Source organism: Martes martes, assembly GCF_963455335.1.
Source record: "Martes martes genome assembly, chromosome: 17".
In the NCBI taxonomy this organism is placed as follows: Eukaryota; Metazoa; Chordata; class Mammalia; order Carnivora; family Mustelidae; genus Martes; species Martes martes.
Genome location: NC_137905.1, coordinates 35,305,847 through 35,321,645, shown reverse-complemented (window position 1 = coordinate 35,321,645; position 15,799 = coordinate 35,305,847). Strand labels below are relative to the sequence as shown.

The 15,799-nt window shown below is 34.8% G+C and overlaps 1 protein-coding gene across 1 annotated transcript in view; it reads right to left on the bottom strand.

Moving 5' to 3' along the window:
* ITFG1 (integrin alpha FG-GAP repeat containing 1) overlaps nucleotides 1-15,799 on the bottom strand; it is a 316,107-nt gene that overhangs the window by 54,533 nt on the left and 245,775 nt on the right. The window contains exon 14 of the mRNA XM_080828159.1: nucleotides 9,247-9,325. Coding sequence (XP_080684285.1) covers nucleotides 9,247-9,325 — 79 coding nt within the window. The remainder of the gene's footprint in view (nucleotides 1-9,246; nucleotides 9,326-15,799) is intronic.

Here is a 15,799-nt window from a genome sequence, read left to right as displayed (position 1 = left end):
ATATCTTCTTAGGTGAAAAAGATAATTTAGCTTTTAATAATGAACACCCATTCTATCTAATCTATTAAATTATTCAGATACCACTAAAAGAAATTCTAAAATATTTATTGATTAAAGAATAAGTACTTCCTATTACCTACTTTAACATAAAGGAATAACAATAACCACATGAAAACATTTGGCAGGGCATACTATTTGGTTCTTAGTGTTCAGCCAATGAGTGAGCATTTTGTTTCTAAACTTTGAATATAACTAAACTGTTATTTCTGTTTTGTACAGTAAAACTGGCCATACTATTTATTACTGAAATACTTTAAAAAGTACTTCTGCTTACATGGACAAGCTTTAAGGATACCAAGAGCAATATAGTCAAAAAGATACATTTAATAAAACAATCTGTTCATACATTTTAATTTAATCATTTTAATTCTTTAGTTAAAATGCCTGAATTTAAATGTAGTCTTAATTGTTGAAAATGTAATTTCTTTGGTCTTAAATGAAGAATGTTAGAAAGTCTAACAGTTTCAAGGTTTATCTATTATCTTCTTCAGAATGTACTAGGAAAATGGAAATCGATGTTCATTAAATCAAGGAAGAAAGAAATGCAAGAGCAGAATGCCAGGGTCATAAGTTTTCCTTGTTTTAATTGAGAAATTTTCTATTCTTCCTTATGTATCAATATATGTACTATTATGATACTAGAGTGCTTTTTAAATTCTCATGTATTTAAGTTTCAAAAACTTGATGAAATATATACAGCTGACAGGAAATTTTACACCTAATGTTATAAATGAGGCCATCCATGTACAATATGCTGCACAGTGCCTGGTCAAAGTAAGTACTAATAACTGTTGGCTATTATTATTACTTAGGAGTATCCTCAAATTCTAAGGACATAAAAGATAATGATGATGTCCCTCAGGAACAAACATCAAGCAGTGTGTTAGAATCACTGGGTCAGTAGACTCTTTTCCTGTCACTCAATTACAAAAGAAAGTAGGATGAGCAACTTCCCAGAAAGTCAAGGGATGTACTCATTATCTAAATGCTGTTTCTGAAATCATTACAAAAAAAAAAAAAAATCATGAAGCATAAAAGTCTTAAAGTAATAAAAAATTAACAGAAAAATCATAAAGCAACAGTTAATGTTTGTTAAATTTAGTCATCATTTCACTTTACACAGTTACCATGGTTTAAATAGAAATGAAACCCTTAAAAGCTTGGGACATCCTAAGCTTTTCAAGATGACATTGCAAAATACTGCAGTAATATTAAGAATGTACACGTTTTGGGGCACCTGGCTGGTGGAATAGCACATGGCTCTCAATCTCAGGATTTTGAGTTTGAGCCCCATGTTGGGTATAGAGATAAATTAATAAACTTAAAAAAAACTTAAAAAAAAAAAAGAATGTGTAGGTTTTGTAGTTAGAGAGTATTGAGCTTAAGTCCAGGTCTACAGTTAACAGCTGACTGACACAGCTAAATTACTTGAGCTCTCAGAGCTTCAGTATCCACAGGTATAGAATGAGGGCTGCCAATGCAAAGGTACTGTGAACTTCGATGAGATCACATGCAGTGAGTCTGCAATAATCTGCAGTACTTTGCAGTAGTCTGCAATATTCTGTGCCCAGCACAAAGTAGGGGCTTTAAAATAATAAACCTCCACAGATCTATTAATTTTAATTCAGTTTTTATGACATTTATAGTACTTTATATTAGATTAAGAAATCTGATTACAACCAGTTATGAACTGTCACTATGATCTATTTTGGTTAACTTTCTGTTCAAGTTTTTTGTCTCAAATCTTTTTTTTTTTTTTTTTTTTTTGTTTAAGGAAATAGAAGTCCTTATGCTGATCTTATGTAATCATTTCAATGAACACCTGGGTGTCCTAGAATGCACGAAGTACATAAAGACAAAATGAGGTATAAACCAGTCTTCAGTGATCCTACTGTCTCATGAGGGATAAGACAAGATATATAACTACTGATATAAGGTAGAGTGTGTTAGGTATCATAAGAAAGGTACCCATAAAGTTCTACTGACATTTGGTGGGAAGAGAGTTTATCTCCAGTTTTAGAAGGAGGGTTAGTGAAAAACTAATGGGACAGTGTCTAAAATATGGGGAAGGTATAAAGATTGAAAGAGTGAACAAAGGCATTGTTCTTAGAAGTGGAAAAAGCTAGATATACTGGACATCAAGCTGGATATATGCAGGATGCATAAAGGGGATAGGGAAAGATAAGGCTGGTAGGTAATTGAAGGATCAGTTATGGAAGTCCTTGATTCTCAGGCAGTAGGAAGTTATTTAGGGATATAAAAAGACTTGCGCTTTATTTATTTATTACTATTTTTTAAAAGATTTTATTTATTTGATAGACAGAGACACAGCGAGAGAGGGAACTCAAGCAGGGAAAGTGGGAGAGGGAGAAGCAGGCCTCCCGCCAAGCAGGGAGCCCAATGTGGGGCTTGATCCCAGGACCCTGGGATCATGACTTGAGCTGAAGGCAGATGCTTAATGACTGAGCCACCCAGGTACCCCACACTTGTGTTTTAGAAAGATGAATTTCTACAAGATTTCTAAGAGATTTCAACAGTTTATAGAAGCTAATCTCTGATGTTACTGAGAACAAACTGTTCAGATAAGTGTTATCTAAATTTGGAATGAGCAATGTCAGAGATTATGGAAAGATGAGAAAATATTGATCCATGATTTAGGTCTTTGTGGGAGTAGTATGGGGAGCTATGAGGTATTATGTTAAGTGGGTACAAGCTTATTACTGGTCTATATCATGTATTTGTTTTTTGTGGTCTTTAATTCTCCTGTTGTATTCACGGTCTAGAAAGTCCAGACTATTAACAGAAAAAGCACATGAGAGAATAACAATTTAGAATTTGTGTCAGGTAGAGCTAGCCTAAAGAAGGAAATACTTGAGTAAATTGTTATATTTATAATTAAATCAGCTCATCTCTTCTTTAAATTTACTTAGTTGATTTTAACTGATACTGAGTTTAAGGTAAGGAGTGGTGAAAAATTAAGAAGATGCAGAATCTAGTGTTTTCAAACAGTTTTCTATTTCAATTTTAGACTCAACTTATAGTAAATAATTCTTTGCACTGCAATGTTTTATTTAAGCATGTGTAAGAAAATCATCTCAAGAACTTTATTTCATTCCTGAGTTTGTTCAATGTGTATTATTTCCTATATTACAGCATTGTATACATGATATATTTGTGAATTTCAACCTTTATTGCAGCACATAGTAGCTTTCCATGGTTTGTATTGTGCACAACTGAGGTTGGAGGAAAACATGACAATTGAAAATAGTTAAGTCTTTAAGTAAGACTAAAGCAATGAGAAGGAATACATCAGTGGTATTACTGCGTAATGAATGAGAATTTAATCAAATTCCTTTGTACCAAATCTATGTGCACAGTAGACATAGTTTGTTGGATTATTTACAACACCTTGTGGGATGGCAAAACATTTGCTAGCAAAGACCACAGAACAGACAAAGTATATTCTTTCTCCCACTTTCTGTTTCCAAAGCTGTTAGGTGGTTTTTCCTTTGGTATTAGGATCTGTATTGACTATAATACTGTACTAGAAATCAGCTAGATAGAATTTCAGGAGGCAAAACTTTTGTTTTTGTTGACACTACAATTTATGGGTTTTTTTTTTTATTCTTCTAGAATATGACTTTGACTCATCTGCATTTGCAAAGATGGGATTTCTAATAGCTGAACAGTTGAATAATTTGCAAACTTTCTTACAGTTTCACAGACTCTCTGTATTTCATCATTCAGTCACTCAATTTTTATAATTATATCAAATGGGTACTTCAGTTATTGCTTACAGATATTCCACATCTTCCCACACCTCTTTCTTTTCTCTCATTCTGGTGAAAGAAAAGCATCATCACTAGCCAAGTCCCCCTCCTTATCTCTGTCAGCTTGGCTATTCCCATCAGATCCTTAGTTGATGTGAGATTAAGGAAAGGGAATGACTCTTCTTACAAAAATTTATGCTTTCAGAGAGAATGATATGGATTTCCAGGAAGCCATAACAACTCTTTCCATTTTCTGTTATGAATTATGATTTTTGACACAAAATGTAACTGTTTAGTTAAGTATTGCTTAAACTAAAATTTTTGGCTGAGCTATGAGTTTGAGAATTTAAAATGTGATTAGTGGTTAAAATAAAATTATTAGGGACTAAAAATATTCTTTTATGGATAATGACATGTGGATAAATGGAACATGACTATACTTTGAAGATAATTTCAGAAAACATATACGTAAGAAATGAACATAAAGGATAAAATGTTTTTGACATTGGAAGATGTGACAATTATTGGTTCAAATGGAGAAATCTGAAGGGTTATAAATTAACATTAAAGGCAATGTGCTTATGTGTTATAATAAATCATCTTCATCAATAACATAATGTGAATATGAATAATAATCTAATGTGAATATGAATTCATCAATATGAATTTTGTTATTACAAATGCTTCTTTGTCCTCTGAGATGCTGTGCTGTCAATATGACATACATTTTAACTGCTCTTATATTTGAGGCATATGATGAAGTGTGCATAGAAAGTAAGGGTTACTTATGTTTTTCTCAGACATGTTAATAAATAGTAAACACAGAGGACTAAAGGGAAAGTTATTTCCTTTTAGATTTAAAGAGCAGGACTAAATAAGTAATTTAAGGGGTAAAAAAAAAAATCTTAGGTCTGATAATGCTATTATTCACAAATAACCAACAACTGACTAGTTTATACAATTTTGCTACCATGCTCTAATCTACTAAGTTTTCATCAAATATTGTTGAAGGAATCTGGATCATCATTACAGATCTCTGGCTAATTTACAAGACCAGTAAACAAAATCCTAGATTCCAAACCAGAGTTGTTTAGCTCCTAAAATTGTCATGATAAATGTAGTTTAATTTTTGCAATCTCTTACAGAAGCTATTGTTATTTAAAAATTAATGAGTACTCTGTAATGGAACTCTTTAACAAGATTTGGCTATTCAGACATTGCTAGGTAGTGGAGAAAGATCACAGAGTATTTGATTAACCATGCTAAGATCCCTGGAAGCGAAAGTATGATTAAGGCAGGCCTTTTTTTTTAATAATACTAAGGCACATTATTGTCTCTGGCTGTGGCTTTCATACTTTTTACACCGACAATAAATACTTAACATTACTATGTGGTCAGAGAAAATACTCTGGTATTTTCTATTGTTCTCTTTCATTCTATTAAATAAAAAGTCCTTGTCATAAGCCACACCAAATTAGTTTTATCCCACTAATAAGTACCGACCTTAGTTACTTTATAAGAAAACCAGGGTTGCAGCTTCTCAAGTACATATATGTGGTCATTCTCTTTCTAGAGCAGAAAGTTCTCTAGTGGGACTAGATGGGTTGGAAGGTATGTATGGTTTAAACAAGAAATATTTCTGTAGACTTCAACATGCTTAGCATTTAAACAAGGAATTTTCACCCTTTCAGATTTGGAGGGGGGGGTTTCATAAGAGTACTTCCTGAATCAATTGAATTAAGTGCTACTTCCCTGTTTAGAACATATATTTATGCATGAAATGTAGCACATGCTTGAAATATTTAAAATATTTAATATTATTTATTACTTAATTTCTTTCTTTTTTAAAAAAGATTTTATTTATTTGACACACAGAGAGAGATCACAAGTAGGCAGAGAGGCAGGCAGAGAGAAGGGAAGCAGGCTCCCTGCTGAGCAGAGAGCCCGATGTGGAGCTCGATCCCAGGACCCTGAGATCATGACCTGAGCCTAAGGCAGAGGCTTAACCCACTGAGCCACCCAGGTGTCCTTATTACTTAATTTCTTAAAGGCAATATATGATCAGTGTAGTAAAATGGAACGATGAAAAAAAACAGAGAGGAAAATCCCACAACCAAGAGATAATCATGGTAACGTTTCTGTGTGTCATTTTTGTTTTTCTATTTTTCCTACACATAGGCATGCTTATAAAAAGACACATATAGGGACGCCTGGGTGGCTCAGTTGGTTGGGCGGCTGCCTTCGGCTCAGGTCATGATCCCAGCGTCCTGGGATCGAGTCCCATGTCGGGCTCCTTGCTCGGCGGGGAGCCTGCTTCTCTGTCTGCCTCTGCCTACCACTCTCTGCCTGTGCTCGCTCGCTCTCTCTCTCTAACAAATAAATAAATTAAAAAAAAATTAAAAAGACACATATAATTTGGATTATACATGTGGATATGCCTCCCTGCCAAATATTACATCATAAATATCTGTTTGTTGAATCAAAAATTATTTTAAAATATGTCATAGGCTGGAAATTATTATTCTAAAATGGCATAATTTATTAAGTATTTCTCTACTGGACATTTAGAGTTTCCAAGATTGCTAATGCCTTTTAGTTTTATGATTTTTTGCCATGAAAATTTATGCAGTCATTTGATTTATGCATTCAACTGCATTTATCTTTTCTGTAGATATTTTCTTCTTTCTTTTATGCCCATAAGTTCCTTCCCCAATTCAAGGAAAAAATTAATTACTCTTAAATATTTAATTTAGTAAGAACAGACCCAATGTTCCATTACTATTTTGGGATAGACTAAAAGAAATCATGCTAAGGAAATATACATTCACTTAAAAACAGCAATGGGTACTGAATATTACTGAATAAGTTTTTATTTTATTTACTTATTTATTTTTTAAAGATTTTATTTATTTATTTGAGAGAGAGACAGTGAGAGAAAGCATGAGAGAGGAAAAGGTTCGAGGGAGAAGTAGACTCCCCAAGGAGCTGGGAGCCCGATGCAGGACTCCATCCCAGTACTCCGGGATCATGACCTGAGCCAAAGGCAGTTGCTTAACTAACTGAGCCACCCAGGCGTCCTCCTGAATGACTTTTTAGCACATAGTAAGATATTCTACCAGGTATCAGTGCCTGTTTGTAGTAGAGATTCATTAAATATATATTTTTGAATGAATCAACATTCACAGAGTTAAAAAACATTTTCCACATCTAACTTAAGAATATTTTAAAATAATTTCATTTGTTATAAAATTTATTTTTTTTAAAATTAAATTTAAAAGGATTAAAAGTAGTAAGTAGTTAATGTATCTAGTAGGTAGTGAATCTCTTAATATCTTGCATCCCCAAGATAAATGTTAACAATTTGATGAATATCCTTCTAGCTTTTTTCCTACGGAGTGAGAATTATTCATTTAATTGCACAAAAATATATGCACAAAGATTTTACTGTTAATTTATAATATTATACTGAAGAAAAGAAAAATAACAGTGGCATGTCCAGAGTAGTTACTGTATCAATATACAAAATGATCCCCAAATAAATTGCCTATATAAACAGACATGGAAAAATTTATATATCATTGCATGAAAATAAAAAGAGGAAAGTGGGTCTTTAAATTTTTTTGATCTACTGTTAGGATAATGAAGAGTTTTCCCCCATTTTAAACCATTAGTGCATTCGGAGATAACTACCTACTTGATGATGTTAAATAAGCAATTCTTTCAAAAAATAGATGAATTAAAATCGTTAGTATTTTAGTTAGCATTTTTCATTAATAATTGACCAGTGAATTTTTGGTTTTAGGTATGCTGGCCTTGCCAAAGTTATGCTTATTTCGTTAAATAAGTAACTTCATATTTTTTTCTTGTGTTCTGGAACACCTTACTTGGCAGTGAAATTATCTACATTTAAAACTCAAAAAACATTAACCGGTAGGGGCACCTGGGTGGCTCAGTGGGTTAAAGCCTCTGCCTTCCACTCAGGTCATGATCTCAGGGTCCGAGAATGGAGCCCCACATCAGGCTCTCTGCTCAGCAGGGAGCCTGCTTCCCCCTCTCTCTCTGCCTGCCTCTCTGCCTAGTTGTGATCTCTGTCAAATAAATAAATAAAATCTTCAAAAAAAAATTAACCGATAAAACCAGCCAGTCCCATAAACTTTTTTGTAGTTTGATATGCACCTGAATTAAAACATACATAAGTAAAAAAAGAAAAAAAAACATAATAAGTAATTTGTTCAAATTCTCTTATCCTTATTTAAGTTTCCTTGATTAACAATGGTGTATTAAAGTGTTTGATTTTAGTTGTGTCTGTCAATTTCTTCTTGAATTTAATTAAACAGCTTTTGTTTTATGGAGTGTTTCTGTGCTGAAGCAGTATTATGATTGAGAGTCTTAAATGTGTACAATTAGCTAAAAAGGAAATTCACTCTGGTATATTTATGTTAGGCCATTATATAAAATGAGAATGCCCATATAATAAATTCTTCCTTTTTTTTTATCTTCTTAGTACATAAAAGTGGAGTTACTGTTACTAACTCTGTTTATATTTCTTTTTTTTTTTTTTTTTTTTTAAATTTTTTTTTTTTTGAATTTTTTATTTACTTATTTGACAGACAGATCACAAGTAGGCAGAGAGGCAGGCAGAGAGAGAGGAGGAAGCAGGCTCCCCGCTGAGCAGAGAGCCCGATGCGGGGCTCGATCCCAGGACGCTGGGATCATGACCTGAGCCGAAGGCAGAGGCCCAAACCACTGAGCCACCCAGGTATTTCTTCATGATTAGGACTCTAGGAATCTCAAAGAAGTCTATTGATATGTTAGGGTTCCTTTTCTTACTTAGAGAGTTGAAATTAGAACAGTTCTATCTACTGTGATTTGGACCTCATCTCAGTCAGCTGGCTATCTGTCAAAAGCAGACATCCTTTGTTTAGTCTTATTTCTTTTTTGTTTTGATTGCATTTCCCTTTATTATTTATTCAGGTATATAACTAGAAGTTTCTCTTTATAGTCACTTAAAAGCCTCTATGTAACATTCTACTTTCTATTCCACATATGAAAAAGCTAAAATTAGTCTAAGTCATAGACTGGATTCCTAATTTTTACTTCTAAAAATAGCTTTGTTAACTACTTTACCACTTCATACTTTGCACAAGATAACTCGGTAATTTCTCCAAATCTCTCTGTTACTTCAACTGAAAAATAAGGATAATGATTTGGCTCCATCACAATAAGGATATATGAGGAATGAATGTTAATATATTTGTCATGAGGATCTTTTTGTAATCTACTGATATGCAGGGACTATAATAGAAAAAGTGAAGATTTTATAAAACATGTGAAACATGCTGATAATTTTTGTCATTCAGCTTACCTTGCCAATATATTGATTAAAGGTGTTTTTGTGTATTGTATCTAGTCTTACCTGAACCATTTTTCAGATATCCATTTGCATCTACAGTTGTATACATGATATAAGGTCCAGGCTGATTTACTCCAAAGGGCTGCAATAAAAAAGGAATAGTAAAGTCTAGGAAAGTAAGCAAATCATTTGAAGTTTCAGGAAAATCTATTACAAATAAAGTAAAACATTCTTGTATATATAATTATTAATAATTGGCAGTACTTAGAGAACATTTCCATAAATAGATAACCTGTTAACTAATAAAAAGAATATCTGTTAGTAGAAACACTTTAAATATATACAATTAGCTTTAAATGATTTGTTAATTGCATTTACAAAGTTCATTAATTTTATTATATATTTCTAAGATCCACTATTATCTCTTCTATATCACATAAATGTGAATATTTAAAAAACATTTTTTTAGGGGCACCTGGGTGGCTGAGTGGGTTAAAGCCTCTGCCTTCGGCTCAGGTCATGATCTCGGGGTCCTGGGATCCAGCCCCGCATCGGGCTCTCTGCTTAGCCGGGAGCCTGCCTCCCCCCCCCACCCTCCCCGCCTCTTCCTACTTTACAGGTTTAAAAACAAACAAACAGACAAAAAAACCCCACATTTTTAAAAAAAGATTTTATTTATTTATTTGACAGGCAGAGATCACAAGTAGGCAGAGAGGCAGGCAGATAGAGAGAGAGGTGGAAGCAGGCTCCCTGCTAAGCAGAGAGCCCGATGTGGGGCTGGATCCCGGGATGCTGGGATCATGACCTGAGCGGAAGGCAGAGGCTTTAACCCACCGAGCCACCCAGGTGCCCCAATATTTTTTAAAAATTTTAAAAGATTTTTTAATTTATATATTTGACAGAGAGAGAGGGAGAGAAAGAGAGAAGGAATACAAGCAGGAGGAGTGGGAAAGGGAGAAGCAGACTTCCCACCTTGCTCCTGAGCCTTGCTCGGGAGCCTGACGGGGGGGCTCGATCCTAGGACCCTGAGACTGTGATCTGAGCTGAAGGCAGCTGCTTAATGACTGAGCCACCAAGGTGGCCCTAAATGTGAGTATTTAAAGCAAAATTTTCTTTACTACTTTTGGTTCTACCTAGAATAGAGCTACAAGAATTTTATTATAACATTTCTGTAGAATCTAGCATTGCTCTTCCCTTCTGGGATGGACTGGACATAGTTTACATTTTCCCAATAAATATCAAAATGAAAAAAATCCAACCATAATAATTATAATGGAATGAAAAATATCAATAAGTCACTCCACCACATTTACTCTTTTGCTCTAGACTTATTTTACAGTTAAGGAAACCATAATTGGCAGAGCCTAGTTACAATGGTGAAGTTTTTCTCCAATTTGTATATTGTTCCTTATTTCTGGAACACCCCTCACACATTGATACAATGATTTATTCTCTTTAGATATCAAGGCTAATTAAATAGGGTTATAAAGAAACTAATGTCTGCAGTGGGCATCCTAAGAATAGATGACAAAATGATCAAGAAATTGTTTGAACACTTCACAGAATTAAAAATTCTATTGTTCTTCCAAATAAAGTAGGGAAAAGTTAACAAAGACATGTAGATAGCCTAATGATGTGCTAGAAATGATAATTAAATTAATTTCATTGCTGTGACAATTACCTGATTAATATATTAAGAATATTGTAAGTCCATCGGCTTTTAGTGACCATGAGAAAACAGGTTGCTTTAAGAATGGAATTACTCAAGATATAACTGAATAAAGATTCATGAAGAGTATCACACAAATTTATAATAAAAACAACCTTATCAGTGAACAAAGAACATTATACTTTATACAACATACTTCTTCAGTGAGAGAATTACCAAGATTCCTTATCTATATCCCTGATTTGCAGATGGGCAAGAGAGAGCATTGTTCTTTAGATATGAACAGTTTTTTTTTTAAGTTTTATTTTTTTTATTTTTATTTTTTAAAGATTTTATTTATTTATTTGACAGACAGAGATCAAAAGTAGGCAGAGAGAGAGAGAGGAGGAAGCAGGCTCCCCGCTGAGCAGGGAGCCTGATGCGAGGCTCGATCCCAGGACCCTGGGATCATGACCTGAGCCAAAGGCAGAGGCTTTAACCCACTCAGCCACCCAGACGCCCCTAGATATGAACAGTTTTAAGGCAACTACAGATAGTTGCATAGAAGTTACACTATCTTCTTCATACAATTATTCTTTTTCCTGTACAGTTTTATCATTTACGCAAAATGTTAAAATATATTTGATTATGCCTATTAATTTTTATGTAAATGGAACCATACTGTATGTATTTCTGTGACTTGTTTTTTAAAATAGATTTTTTGAGACACATCCATGAGTAAGCATGTAGCTGTTCATTTTCATTGCTACGGAGTATGCCATTGTATGATTATAGCATAAATATTTTTCATTCTCTTGTTGATTGACATTTGTTTCCATTTTTCTTTTGCCATGATAAACATGGCATTCTCATGTATGTCACCTGACGCACAAGTGCTAATGTTTGTCAGGAGTTATGTACCCAGAAGTAGAATTGTAAAGTCAAAGGATATATGTGTACGTATGTTCAAGTGTACTAGGTAGTGTCAATTTTTTAAAGTTTCTATTCAAATTCCAGTGAGTTAACAGTGTAATATTAGTTTTTGGCATACAATATAGTGATTGAACACTTCCATACATCACCCAGTGCTCATCATGAGAAGTATACTCCTTAATCCTCAACACCTGTTTCATCCATCCCCCCATCTACCTCCGCTTTGGCAACCATCAGCTTGTTCTCTGCAGTTAAGAGTGTGGATTCTTGGTTTGCCTTTCCCATTCCCTTTCCCCACACTTTGCTCCTTTGTTTTGTTTCTTAAGTTCCACATACGAGTGAAATCATATGGTATTTGTCTTTTTCTGACTGACTTATTTCGCTTACCATAATTCTCTTTAGCTCCATGTCATTGCAAATGGCAATTTCATTTTTTAAGGCTGAGTACTATTTCATTGCGTTAGCACGCACGCACGCACGCACGCACGCATGCACGCGCGCACACACACACACACACACACACACCCCATGTCCCATTCCCCTTACCCCCTCCCCAAATTGGGTTAGAATTAGAGCCAGAGTTAGGGCATGTGCCTGATATCTTGCAGTTCAGAGACATTTGTACAGGGTTAGGTTTAGGGGTTAGGGGCTAAGGGTTAGGGTTAGAGGTAGGGATAAGATTTGGGTTAGGTTGTCTCTGGCATTCTGCAGGTCAGCGACCTTCCCAGGGAATGAAACCCCAGACTTCTGCTGGGGTGAGAAAAGACATGGAAGTCATTCACTGAGCTGAGGCAAGCAGGGAATTAGAGACTCTAATACTCTTTAAAAAGATATTCAATTGTTCCTTCTGTTTTTTGTTTTCTTTTTATCCTCCATGTTGGTAGGTAGCTATTTCATTATTATTTTTTAAAATCTTAACTTAAATTCCAGTTTACTAACATACAGTGTATAATATTAGTTTCAGGTGTACAATGTAGTAATTCAACATTTCCATATAACACCAGGTGCTCATCACAAGTAGTACCATTTTTTTTTTTAAATCTAAAGTGGTAATACCAGTTTATATCTACCAACTGAATGTTGCTTCACATGCTTAGCAAAAAACATTGCTAATGGGGTATACACTTCTTAATAGAAATTATTTCATCTCTCCCACGTTTGTTTCTTTAAACTTGTCTCATTCTAGTGAGGCTTGAAATAATATTTATGAAGCCATATTTATCACTGTGTTACAACCTCAAATTTACTTTATTACCCATAGTCTAGTCTATGTACTGGAAGATTGGAATCTTGATCTATAAGCAGTATTTTCAGTGAACTTTCCCAAATGTATTCTTGACTATTTTTTGTATTTCACACTTGAAGAATTTCATAGTATTATCCACGGTATCTTATTTTACAGATTTACTTAGGTGAGTTTTCTCTCTTGTCTTATATTCATTAAAAAAATCAGTTATCAGCATGTCTCTGTTATGTCTTTTTTTTTTTAAAATATTTTATTTATTTATTCGACAGACAGAGATCATAAGCAGGCAGAGAAGCAGGCAGAGAGAGAGGAGGAAGCAGGCTCCCTGCGGAGCAGAGAGCCCGATGTGGGGCTCGATCCCAGGACCCTGGGATCATGACCCGAGCTGAAGGCAGAGGCTTTAACCCACTGAGCCACCCAGGCGCCCCTCTGTTATGAGTCTTAAAACTGCAGTTCACTTCTTACCATGGGCCGGCCACTTTGATATTTAAAGACAAGATCTAGAAATCCAGATTGGATTCCTCCACACAGTGTGGTGCAAGGACCCTGGAGGTCTCAAAACCCCACTGTGAAAAGTGCAGATAATCAGCAGTGGCACTAAACTACTGTTATTCAGAATTGGGTATTTCAATTTAGCCAACATTTTCTTGAAAATAACAGAGTGAGTCTGTTACTTTTAGGAAAACTACTGATAGTATTTGTAGGTAATAATAAAATTTGAGCTTCTAAATGAAAATTGGAATTTTAGAAAACCTGTGTCCCACACTGTGAGCCTGACATATTAAAAACTTTTCTGATGAGATCAGCAGTGATATTAACAAGTGTGATTTAAAAAAATTATATAATGAAACATGTTAATATTGGGAAGATTTGCATAACTCAGTAAACCAATATTTCCCAAATAATTCAAAGCATGATGTTACTAAACCATGCACAGGTAAAAGAACATTCAGAAATCAAGACAGACCAATGGCTTTTAATGTAATAGAGTAGGGGAGAATCTTTTCTGGAATGGTACAGTAAGGACTTCAAAAAATCTTCTTCACAAAAGTAATGAGAACACTGGCAAAAAAAGCTATCAAAATAAACTTTTTTTCAGAACTCTGGAAATCACCAGAAGGTTTTCAAGAATATGAGGAGTATCTTTTCAAGAAGAGAGCTGACTATTAGTAAAAATAGTACACTTTGCTGCATTTTAATTTGCCCTATTCCTATAACCTTTTCCTTAGCTCCAAAGTAGCCTTGAAAACCAATAGCTCTGCAACTACATTAGCTGTGAAAATGAAAAGCCTAGCAGCTAATGGATGGTCTGGCAGAACAGCTTAGGAGCTCATCAAAGCCCCATCCCCAGAGCATTGTCACTATTTGATGTGTCTGGCAGCTTTCTGACAAACTGTTCTTAGTATTTACCTTTATTTGGCAAGACTGAGAGCTTGTTCTGTGTGGACAGCCTTATCAAGCTAGGACATTTGTTAAAAACAATCACTAGCAATTGTTTATTTGATATTAGTTTGGGCTAATGAGAGGTTGAACAAATCTCAAAAGGAAAAATGTGAATGAGATGTTCAAAGGGCTTTGAAACACTGACATATTCCTGGAGATCTGGAAGGCCACACACTTGTACAACACCGTTTCCAGACAAAAGACCTGAAAAGGCCCTAACTTCTCATCTCATGTCTCATTAAGGAAACATCTGTCCAGTCACATCTGACCATTAGGCTAACTTGAGTAGGGACTTCAATGGCTACACACAATAGAGAACAGAGATTTTAAAGTATTAGTCCAGGAAAATCACTGGAAAAATAGCAGCAACAACAAACAGCAGCAACAACAACAAATCCAGGGGAGAGATTTCTAGGATTAACACATTATTATTATAAAATGTCTGGTTTTTAACAAAAAATTATGACACAAACAGGAAAGTTTGGTTCATACATAGGGAAAAAAAGGTGTCAATAGAAATTGTCCCCAAGATGGGGCGCCTGGGTGGCTCAGTGGGTTAAAGCCTCTGCCTTCAGCTCAGGTCATGATCCCGGGGTCCTGGGATCCAGCCCCGCATTGGGTTTTCTGCTCAGCAAGGAGCCTGCTTCCTCCTCTCTCTCTGCCCACTTCTTTGCCTACTCGTGATCTCTGCCTGTCAAATAAATAAATAAACAAATCTTTTTTTTAAAAAAAAAGATTACTTATTTGACAGACAGAGATCACAAGTAGGCAGAGAGACAGAATACATCATAGTCAAACCTCACTGAACACAGCATAGTCAAACAGTTGAAAGTCAAAGGATTTTAAATGCACCAAGAGATAACCCATTATGTACAAGGGATTCTTGATAAGATAACAGCTGATTTCTCATCAGAAACCAAGGAGGCCAGAAGGCGTAGGATGATACATATTTAGAAAGAAAAACACTGTCAGCCGAGAAGTCTAAAATCAGCAAAAAATATCCTTCAAGAATGAAAGGGAAATCAACAAACTGTGAAGTAAAAACTGAAAGAATTGGTTATTAACACACCTAGCAGGAAATACCAAAGGGAGTTCTGCTGGCTGAACTGAAAGTCCACTAGACAGTAACTCAAATCCACACACAAAAAAAGTACTAGAAAGGTAACTGATGGCATAAATAATTTTTTCGGTAGCTTTCCCCCCATCTAATCTAAAACACGCATAAAACAATAATTAAAAAAATATGTTATCAGGAACTTAATACATGAGGATGTAATTTGTATGACAACAGAAGTGCAAAAGAGGGGGGTGTAAACTGAGGTATACTGGAGTAAAGTTATTTTATG